The sequence below is a fragment of the Nothoprocta perdicaria genome, unplaced genomic scaffold, assembly GCF_003342845.1.
Source record: "Nothoprocta perdicaria isolate Ctin4 unplaced genomic scaffold, notPer1 scaffold_4, whole genome shotgun sequence".
Lineage (NCBI taxonomy): Eukaryota > Metazoa > Chordata > Aves > Tinamiformes > Tinamidae > Nothoprocta > Nothoprocta perdicaria.
The window spans coordinates 8,992,487-9,003,822 of NW_020455643.1; the positions used below are offsets into that span (position 1 = coordinate 8,992,487).

Here is an 11,336-nt window from a genome sequence, read left to right on the forward strand (position 1 = left end):
TTTTTTTTTTTTTTTTTTTTTTTGGTACTTTCCATCTACTTTCCTACGTAAGAACCCGAGTCTTCCTCCCTTCTCACTGCCCGGTCCTGTCTGGGCATTGCAAACCCATGGGACCAATCTCAAGCAAATCTGGTGGTGGGGAATGATCCTGGACATTGCTGCATGTGGGGGCTAAGCAGAGGGCACACGCTCCTCGTCGGGTTGCTGCAGGTTCAGCCGCTCCTCAATGCTGCTCAACAACCCCCAGCTGCACCTCCCGACCCTGCTTTAATGCTACAGGGGCAAGTGCTGCCCTTGCAAGGGCCATGCTGCTTCGGGGGGACCCAATTAGGGCCCCCAAACCTCCCCACGTTGGCTGGTGAGCGCCTGGGAGCGTGGAGCCAGCAAAGACGGGGCCCGTAGGCAGATGGTGCTGTGGTGTCGGCTGTGGCACGGCCRGGCGGCCGCGTGGCGTGGGCACGGCGTCCCGAGCACCGCGAGGAGGTGCCGCCAGCGCCCCACGCACCGCGGCGCGGCTGGCCCCACGGCGCTGCGCACGGCTGCTCGGCAAGGGGAACTCGGGCCGGCAAGGGTCTCGCCAGGTGCTGTCGGTTTGCTGCAGAGGAACTTGCACCTCGGGCAGGATATTTTTGGAGACCTGTTGACCTGCACAGGCTGAAAATCCCCGCTCTAGAAACCTGCATTTTCTCCCCCCAAAGTGTGCTCCATTATTTCTTGTTTCCATTATTTCTCGTTTCTATACAGCACTGGTTGCTTTGCAGAGGAGCCTTCCCGGCGGGCACTTTCTGTCTGTGAGGAAAGGGATCCGCGCTCGCCTCCAGTCTCTCCCTGGCTCTTAGCAGAGAGTTTCATGGCCAGAGGTTGCTCCTGCTGGCCCCGATCCAGGCAGCCACTTAYGCAGGTCACTGCTTTAATTCGGAAGTCAGTGGATTGCTCCCAAGCTGCCCCTGGGACTAACAGGTTTTCTTGCTCCGTCTCTTGCAGCCTCAATCCTGCCATGAAAGCCCCGATGCAGGATGTGCCCCCGTCCCCAGCTGCCCTCCTTCTCCCCAGTGTCCCTAGGGAAGCGCAGCATGGAGCATCCACGCTGGAATTGCGCCTCCCCATGGAGCTGGGCGTCTCCTGCCATGGGGACACAAAGCTCCAGGGAGGGCATTTTGGAAGGGGCACCCGAGGGTTCTGGAGCCTGGTTGCTCCATGAACGGCCTGGAGCTGAGAGGGGTGCAGGGTGACCTCAGCGCTCGTGTTGGGAGCTGCTCTCTGACAAGGATCACGGGGTAAATAAACACTCTCCATTCCTTTGGAAGTCCTGGAGTCCTTTGGGACCAGCAGGGACGAGCGGGGAGAGCCCGGCAGGCACTAGGACGTCTCYCGCAGGTGGAGGTCGCTCGGGGTCCAGGGTGGCTGTTTGTGCTCCGCTCTGCACAGCCCTGGTGCCGCAGGACCGAGGAGCTTATCTAAAGCAGGCAGCAGCTAAACCCTGCCGTGGTAGCTGCTGGTTTGAGTGGGCAAGGGGCAAAGCAGGAGTGAGGGAGCTGCCAGGAGGCTCCGAGCACGGCCAATCTGCTGCGGTGTCACCCCTGGCATGTGCCGTGTCCCAGGGGAGCGAGCGTCCACCAGGACACCCCATGGGCACCCAGCAGCCCGGCCGGGGCGGGCTCAGCGCGGCCACGTTCCGAGCAGCCGTCAGCAGGAGGGCATGGGGGCAAGGGGAAGCGGGAAGCGCCGACCGCTTTGAAGTTTAACCCGCACCGATGAACTTCAAAGAGCGCCAAGTCCCTCTGCGGCCGCTTGTGCCTGGGAGCAGCTCCCGGCGCTGCCCAGTGCCCTGGGCCGGCTCTGCCCGCGCGGCTCCCCCGGCCGGGCGCCCGGCCGCGCTCCGCCGGCTGCCCAGCAGCTCCCGCCTCCCCAGCCGCCTCCGGCACATAAATCACAGGCTGGGCAGCGGGCGCTGCAGGGCGCGAGCGGAAACGAGGCCGCCCAGGCCCTGCACACGTGCTGTTTATCTGCACGCGACTAACGCCCTCGGTCGGGCTCCGGAAGGGTAAATCGCCCTGGCCTTCCTCAGCACGGCCATTCCCACCCAGCGGGGACGGCAGGGTCCCAAGCAGCAAGCCTGCGCCAAGGTCTGCTGCTTCGGCAYCACCCGGGCTCCTGTCGGGATCCCCATGCTCCGGGCTCGCCCCAGGATGTGAATTCGGGTGCAGGAATTTCTCCGCGGCTGTTTTGGCGGTGGCTGAACTCCACCTCCAGGCAATGACATGTTGTTTCCATAGTAGCTAATGGACTGGAGATGGAAGGGGGGAAACACACACACACACACACACACACTGAAAAGGGACTCGTGAGTAATGTGGTTGCTCGCGGCGTGGAGTAGGAACAACTTCGGAGCGCTGCACGGAGCCGCTCGTCGCCGGGCGCCTGGAAGCGCCAGGAGGAGGGGCTGTTTGCGCGGCGCGGCGCGGGGCGGGCGGCAGCACAAGGGGCTCAGTGTGCGCCGAGGGCCGCGGCCGCGCCGGAGCGGTGCGCACGGCCTGCCGGAGGGTGCACGGCTCCCTTCGCAGCGTGTTGGGTGCGTGGCGGCTGAGCGCGCGTTGCAGCAGGGCTCCCTCAGCCCCGGGGCTGCATTTCGGTGTGAGAGCTGCCTGGGCTCTGTCCCTCCGCTCTCCTCCTGCTCAGACTCTCCTCATCATCCCCGTGCGCAGCCGCTTGCTTTGCAAAAGCCAAAGAAGCCAAGTGCGGCAGGGGCTAAACTCAGCCTTGCGCCTGCTGGGCTGCAGGGAAACAAGCCTGTAGCCGGCATCCCTGCTTGGAGCCCTGCGACCAGCCCTGCGCCCCAGCTGCTGTTACAGCGCTTTGCTTCCACTTGCACGTTGGGCTGTGTAGCTCCTGCCGGGTTTGGCTCTTTGTGTTGTTTGCTGTTAAGTAAATCACTGGCAGCTCCCCAGAGTGCCGGGTAATGGCAGGATAATTCCCAGCAAGGTCCTGGTAATTCACTTGAAGCAAAGCAGAGCCGAGGAAAACAGCACTATTAGCCATTACCCCGGCCTCTCAAAGGCCTCCTCACCTGCAGGACCGCTGCGTGCTGCAGCGGGCACGCTGCTGCGGCTCCGCAGGCCAYGGCGGGGCCTCGAGCAGTGACCGAGACCGCGTTTCAGCTTCTGCTGCCAACCTGGGCACTGCGGAAAAGCAGGTGAGTGTCTCTGCAGGGGCAGGCTGGCACCAGCCTTGGGAAAAGCACCCTGAGGACAGGAACCTGGCAGTGGGAAATGCCCCCCAGGCAGCTGCACCGCAGGACACTGCCCGGCTCTGAGCTGCCCTCAGASAGCAGCTGGTGCCTCCCTCTCCCTTGCACAGCAGGGCCGAAGTCTCGGCAAGAAGCTGCAGGAGAGTCCCAAAGGCAACGAGCTGTCAGTCACCGTCCCGGCTGTCTGCAGAGGCCTCACATCAAGAGAGGAAAAGAGGAACGTTTGGATCCTGTGGCTGCTGGGGCCGGTTTGCATCTCCCCTGAAGCCTGGGGGAGCTTTGCTATAAGCATCAGTGAAGGAAACTTCCCTTCCAGAGTGCCTCGGTGCTGACAGCACCTTCTCCAGCTCCCTGGTGAGCAGAAACCTTCTTCCTGAGCAGGGTGCTCTAGAGACCAACCGTGCTGGTTAGAGGGGTGATTCGCCAAGGGTCGATTCACGCAGAGACCTCACGGAGCCCTTGGCACTTATCAATCCATATGCAGATGTTCATCGTCAGACAGCCTTGCTGGATGGCAGGCAGGCCCTCCAAGGAGCCGGGCTCCTTCCACGCCTCGCAAGGCAGGTGGGGATTTGCCAGTGCCGAGCTCCCTGGAAGAGCAGCCTGCTCCTTCTCAGGGCTGAAAYGGGCGCCGAGCCCCTTTGGAAACCTGCCCCTGAAGTGGCTGGCGGCGGTTCTGAGAGAGGTCCCTGCTTGCAGAAGTGCGGAGCCTCCCCTGAGCCTCCCAGCAGCTGGGGCGGGGGTAGCCCCCGGCCCATGCAGTGCACAGGGAGGTGCCCACAGCTCCACCCGCACCCGCACGCACGCTCACAGGCACCCACACACGCAGCCCTGCATGTACACACAGCCCTGCATGCACACAGAGCCCTGCATGCACACGGAGCCCTGCATGTACACACGGAGTCCTGCATGCACACGCAGCCCTGCATACACATGCAGCCCTGCATGCACACAGAGTCCTGCATGCACACGCAGCCCTGCATGCACATGCAGTCCTGCATATACACACAGCCCTGCATGCACACGTAGCTCTGCATGGACACGGAGTCCTGCATACACATGCAGCCCTGCATGCACACCTAGTCCTGCATACACATGCAGCCCTGCATGTACAATCAGCCCTGCATGCACACGCAGCCCTGCATGTGCACGCAGCCCTGCATGCACATGCACAGATACGCCCGCTTTCAGACGCTTCTGGTTTGTGGGCTTTGGAGAAAGAAAAAGAAAAAGAAAAACCCGCCCAGCTTCACTTGGAACAATAAAGCCTTCCGGGCCAGACTAGTAGTAAAAGTAGTAAACTTTAAGGCGAAAATGGTTCTCAGACAATAGCCAGGCTGTTTCCACAGCGGGAGTAGCTATTGCCTGACAAAGGCTTTCCCTCCATGCGCTTTACGCACATGCACATTTGGTGCTCATTAGATGTGTGGGACTGTAACTGCAGGCACGTGGGGCAGCTTTGCTCTCAGGCACCCACAGATGCAGATGCCCCCGCGCTGTGCACGCATTCCCATCCAGGGTCTCCTTTCCAGCAACCAGACGGGCCCTTGGAGCTCCCCAGCAGAGCAACACCTCTATCCATCCTGGATTTGTTCTCCCTCCTGCTCCCGGGCCATGGTGAGTCCATGGAAAAGGAGCATGTGTTGATAATGCTTGCGTGTGCTTCACAGAAATGCCTCTTGCTCTGTGCTTATGCTGCAGGAAACGACTCAGGAAGCACTTCAAGAAGGCAGCAGGGAAATTGGGAGCAGCCCATCACATTTGGAGAAGTGATTTCCACCATTCTGTGGTGGCCCTGAGCTGGTTCTAGCCCCCGTTGCAGATGAACATAATGGCTGCACTGGAAGATTTCATGCAGTAGGAGCAGATGATGGTCTTCACCTTGGCTTTTAGACTCTGCTATCGTTCCATGCCTTGGAGAATCCAACAGGAAGCTTGCAGAGCTTGAATTCACTTCAGTAAAGACATTGAAAATCCATTCTTTTGGAAGCCTAGGGTTCGCTCCCATTTTCAAGGCTGGGTCATCATTTACATAACAGCCTCAAGRGCAAAACATTCATTCTCATCACCCTCATCAGCCCTTCAAGCCTTAGATGCCGGAGTAGAAAGAACTGGAGAAGTTTGATGTATTCCACATGGGATGCTGGAGAGCCGGAGATAAATGTAGCAACACTGAACACTCYCTGGTGTCTCCTCGGGGCGACAGCCCTCGTGCCTGGGGTATCRTGCTGCTGAGGTGCAGCCAGAAATAGTGGTAAAAGGCAGGCAAACGGCAGAGATGTGGATGGATCCAGAGGATCAAGAAGCTGGAGCAAAGCTCTACTGAGGAATCCTTCAAGGCAGTAGCTGAGGGTGAAAATTTACCACCCCTAGTATAACCCCCCAAGACCATTATTGTCAAGAATGAAGGAGATACCCCTTCAGAAGACCGCACAGCACTGGAGGCCAGGATTTTGAGAAGCAGCAAGCACCTCCAGGTTGTACACCCAAGGAAGGCCCTGTTCTGATGACCTGCTCCGTCTTTCAGGATTGGGGCAATTCCAGGCACGTGCCACAGCTCTGCATACCAGACAGACTCCCAAGCTGCTGCTGACCCTGGGCTAGGGCTAGCCCTGCTTTGGCTTTCTGCCCTTGCCTGTTTTACCCTACATAGCAGGAGATCCCTTGAAGATACAGAGTAGGGAAGGCTGGGTGATCTCTCTCTCTCTGACCTTGATTCAGGGGATCCCAATTTATTTAGCTCCAGCTCCTGTAACAGGAGATAGAGATAGACTGTGTTTGGAAAAATCAGGCCGGAAAGAATGGTCATCCCTCCACGTGCCTTCTTTTACAACACAGATCTTTGTATTTTGTCAACTTTCTCTGACAACGGATGCCAAATCTGGGCAATGACAGCACCAACTCTTCCAGAAAGGAACCAAGTCTTGATCTGGAGATAAAAAGGTGGATTCTCGGCCTCTCATTTTTGTTTGGTTCTGACAATTAACCATGCTCCTTGTTGAGGAATCACGATAACTTCTAATGTGGGTTTATCTGGCTTTGGAATTTRGCCATTGGTTTGTTGCCTATATTAAAGCATTTAGCATTGAAATGGAAGCAATTAGGCTCCTGAGAGGCCTAGTTAAGGGTTTTGTCATTTTGTGTGAAGGAAAGAGTCGTAGGACCTCTGATGACAACTGAGGAATATGATTGCGTTAATGGAGCAATAAAACGCTAAATCTCTCAATATATAAAGGTGTTAGATTAAAATGGGTGCAGACGGAGCAATAAGGATACTTTAGCACCAGGTATCGAAAGCCAGGCTGTATTAATACCAACTGCTCTAAGACACTTGGAAGATCAAGCATCGATAATGATACATTAAGTGGCTCTAAAGCTTCTACCAACGCGGAACTGATATGAATATAATGTTAACCAGTGAAGGGAGGTATCCCAAATATGCGTTGTGGGATACCTGCTTGGGGTATGTTGAGATGAATATGCACGTTTGGATTGCTGTAGGGGATCAAAGGGTGTGTCTGAGGGTTTTGTTTCCCAGGGTGAGGTCTCTGACACCTGTGGTGCATCTTTCTTCTGCCAAGCCAGAGAGATTGGGAACGTGATGAGAAACGGCCCGAGGTTTTACTTTGTTAAAACGCGTCCTTCGTGTAAGCAGCAGGCTATAGAGTTTGTGTCTGGTGGGTTTCCCCCATGAAACTGTTCAGTGTTACCTACAACAACAGAAATTAGCTTCCTGTGGCCTTAGGAAAATGGTCCTGTACATCTTAATATCTGTTTCTCTTAGTTAACCAGACTAGGCCTGTGTTCTCTTGCTCTCTCGTGCTCGTGCCTCCTCGTGGTGGTCTTTTTCTGCTTCTTCTCCAATGTTTAAACACCATTTAAAACAAAACAAAACAAAAACCACCGCCAACAAAAACAYACACACACACACAAACAGAACCATAGACAGAATTTCAGTATCGTGTTATAGCTGGAGGAGATACCATCTCCCATCTCTCTCCCATTCATGTGCTCAAGAGCTGTGCATATATGCACAATTCCCTTTTAGTCCCACGCCATGATCAGAGCTCCTATTAACAAGCTTGTTTGCTCTGACACCTTCCACCTTCTCAGGCTCTATGTGCAGTCCACAGACTCTTCGTTGCACCTTGCATTGGGCTTGATGAGACATTTGGTCTCAATGGGCTGAGTTCTTTGAAGGAACAAKCCAGCAAGCAAGAGGATTCAGGAACATCAGCGTTCCAGGGGACACCCACAGGAGAAATTCTAGTTTGTCAACAGAGATAACTATTTTTGAGGCCTGTCTGTGGTTGGTGCTTGCACAAAATACATTTCTGTGGGACAGAGATGAGTTTTGTTATCACAGAGTCCTCAAGAGAAAAGTTTGCAAAAGGATGTTATGGTCCCATAGYGGCCTTCACCAACCAAACCCAGCAGCGCTTTGGTTATGTCAAACTTCGTTGCCACAAAAGCAGGACAAWTTGTTATTTATATTCCCGCCTGTTAGCTCTGTATTGGTTCAAACTCCGATTCTCCTCCATTATTTTGCATGATGCCAGGTTAATAAGTCTGAATTATCCAATGATCTTGTTTGCTTTTTTTAGAAATTCTGGCAAAACATTAGCATTTCTCTGATCTCCTTACAAACAAAGATCAGTAAGGCAGGACACCTCTGCCAGCTCTCTAAGGACTCTTCTGGGCTTGTGAGTTTACTTTTGTATGTGCTCTAATATCGTTCCAAGATTCCAGTGGTCTGGATGATATCTGATTTGATAGGAGCATATCCCATATCCCCCTCCTGCTCTCCAAATGGAAATACTTGCTGAACACAACAACTTTTACACATCACCATTAGCTTTATCATCCCCGTGGCGTGAGGTGGAGACTGTATCAATGTTGTCATTTCTTTTGTTCTTCATCTACCTGTAAGTCTCCCCTGTTGTCTTTACCCCTGCCTGCCATGCARTTTTCCTTTCCTTGAGTTTCCATTTATATTGCCTGCTTTATTTATTTATTTATTGTATCTTCATTCCCCTCCAGTGGTGATTTGTAGCTCTTTGGCTTCCAATTTGCCACTGAATCAGAATGGGCTTTCAGCCAAACCCGTTTCCTCTTGATTTGCACTGTGACCTGCCAGCTATCAAAAACTCTTTCCAAAGACCTCACAATATTTTCTCACATTTTGCTAGATTATTCCTCCTAACTGGTTTCTCTGCTACTTTCTCTCAGCTTTAGAAAATCAACCCTATGGAGCATCGCATGTTCTAACATGCAAGTGAGCTAGAACTGTCCTTTTTTTCCCCCAGAAAGAATGGAATCAGGTCATGCTAACTAGTCCCTAGGCAACCACCAGCTTCCAGTCCAGTGATTAATTCATCTGGATCTGTCATAACAAGGTCCAAAGTCACATTATTTTGTGTCCTGTGTGATTCCTTTCATGTTAGATTGTTACCTACAGTTTCAGCAACCTTCATTGTTTTTTTTTTCTTCTTTTATTGGCAGATGTGTGAGATCTTCAGGATGTTCTTCACCAAAGCGAATTCCTTAGAGCAGCCGAGGGGGTTTCATCCCAGTTCCCCTGTTCGCATGCCAGCGCTTAAGGAATAATTAACTGTTCTTGCTCTGTGGTTCATTTCCTTGGTACACAGACTCGCAGGCAGGATCGCTCTCAAGCGTTGACGTTAGCACGTCAGTCCATGTGTGTTCCAGATCTTGCCCTTTTCAGTTATCAATAATTCCAAACCAAGGAAACGTCCCGTTAATAAAGTGCTCCCTCCCACGCAACTCTCATGCATACTATCCTTAAAAGTTTTTCAGTCATAGAGAATATTGTTCCCCTCRTGTGAATCACACCCATGGCTTTTACTCCTACCAATGGCATCAATTGTGTCCCCATCAGTGYGGGCTTCCAGTTCCTTTGCCTTATTAAGCACAGATCTAACCCTGGCATATACGCAGCCAAGCTCCCTTCCAGTCACGTCCTTTGCCACGTGGGCTCCTTCTATTCCTAACATGTTGCTTTTGAACTGCTTTTTTCCCCTCAGCACCCTTCTCTTGCATTGCTAGCCCAGTCCTTCTCTAGACTGTCACCAGTTACTGTCCGAGCCAGGAGAGCTGCTAGGACAGCCGCCTGGTGCACCGTGCTCTACACATGCCATGGTGCACGTGCAGCTCTACCTCCTGCACAACCCGGAGTCATCTGACATAGTCACCAGCACGTATTCACTTCTGACTCCTTCCTCCTTTTCTTCTGGGGCTGGAAGAGTCTCTAAAAATACTTCTTGGATCTCATTCTGTAGGATACACTCCRTGCTGGTACGTGTTATCATCGAGGGAGACTTGTGAGATGACTACAAAAGCCTATCAAGCCTTCCAGCTACATCTCTGATTCCTTCTTCCTGGAGAATACACACCCCGTCCCATAGCTCCTGGGACATTTAACTACCTCCCAGTTCACTTTCCCCTCTCAGTCCCAAACTTCTCCTTCCTCACTGTCTAATCCCTCTCCTCCAAATGGCCGTGGTGCTGTTCTCCAGATCTGGATGTCCAGAGCTCACTTGCAGGAGTGAAGCTCACCGCTAGGCTGAAGTTCACCCACAGAGCCCATCTCCTGGCAGTCCTGCTTCTAGGTCCTACTTTTCCCTCACCTAGCAGCAGGCGGTGGGGTCCCTCACATGCCACCATGRCACCAAGGTCCCTCATGTCCCCTAGTGTCCTCCCATGCCCCACGTTGTCTATGGCCACCACAAGTTGTGCCCCAACAGCCTCCTGCCAGGCTACTCAGGCCCCTTGTGGCGAAGGGGACAGTGCATGGCCACAGTGTGCTGGGTTGTGGGTCACTGCCTCTTGCTGCATGCRTACGTGAGGCCACGGCCACCCGGGCACCCAGGCAGACGATCTTACTCCTGAGCAGTGCCGAGCTTGGGAAGCTGCCCGTTGAACGCGTCTTGGGGCACCTGGGCAGGATGGGTTTGCAAAACCATGACGGCCTTGCACTAAGCACGCTCCCTCTCTGGCCTGCAAATCTGATTGCCAGGAAAGGTGAGAAATCCAGGCCCCAGGTGATGTTGTTAACAAACCATAGCTTCCCATGCCACTTCCAGAGGTCAAGCTTTCCCGTTCGTCTGGCAACAAACACATAGTCCAGAAGGCCAAGATGGAAAAAACTGTATCCACAAAAGCAGCCTGCCAGGTGCACCAGCTTCACCACCGCTCTGTGCAAGCACCAGCTTGTGGCATTAGAGGAAAAATCAAGACCCTGTTAATCAGCTCAGCCTTAGGCGGGATCAGGACCGACTCCAAGGGTATGGTGCTTATTCTTTATCTCCTTGCTTTGGTTACTTCCCAAGCTCTTCCCTTCAAGCATCAGATCCCGCTTACCCAGTAGGGACCAAGTGCATCATGCAGCAGTACCAGCAGCTACAGCAGGCTGCCTGTGGGTACCATACCGGGACACCAATCCACCTCACTACAGCCCAGAGCTCATTCTTAATCTGGCAATGAGCTTTGGGGATTTCCCAGCATTGACATATTCTGCAACTGCAGCAGCATCTGAATTACAGCACCGAGTCTCCCTCTGCAAGAGCATAGACCTCTGTCCCTGGAGCAAAAGGTGTATTTTCAGTTTGGGGACACCAGCTTCACCCCTTAAACCACCTCCTTGTGTATCCAGGCCTCTCAGAGAAGTTCCCCTGCAGGCAGTTATTCTTATCATCTATTGCTTGGTTCTTTGCTCATGCAATGTATGCAAGCAACCCAGAAGCCAGAAGGGACAGGTAAGACTGGGTAGGAGCAATTGTCTTCTCTGAGGGGCAGAAACAACCAGAAAATCACACTCGCTTTAAATGGGAGGGAGACTTGGCGGGACACAGTGCAGCATGAAATTCAGACTAGAAGAGACCACAGGAGAGGCAAGAGGAGGGTAGCCCAGAGGTCCGTCTCTGCCACTATCCTGTCTTCAACAGTAGCCAGCCCAGATGTTTCCCAGATGCTCAGGGAGGATCCTGTACAGGAGCAAGAGCTCCTTCCCAAGGAGCTCTTCCAGCCTCTGGCCACCAGCAGCCCRCGGACTTCCGAGCCTTTGAATTGA

General features: G+C 53.7%; 1 protein-coding gene across 1 annotated transcript in view; it reads right to left on the reverse strand.

Annotated features, from left to right (window-relative positions):
• Window positions 1–9,576, reverse strand: part of PTMA (prothymosin alpha) — a 25,535-nt gene extending 15,959 nt beyond the window's left edge. Inside the window, exon 1 of the mRNA XM_026045249.1 lies at window positions 9,425–9,576. Within this exon, the coding sequence (XP_025901034.1) occupies window positions 9,425–9,576 (152 nt within the window). The remainder of the gene's footprint in view (window positions 1–9,424) is intronic.
• Between the last annotated feature and the right edge of the window lie 1,760 nt (window positions 9,577–11,336).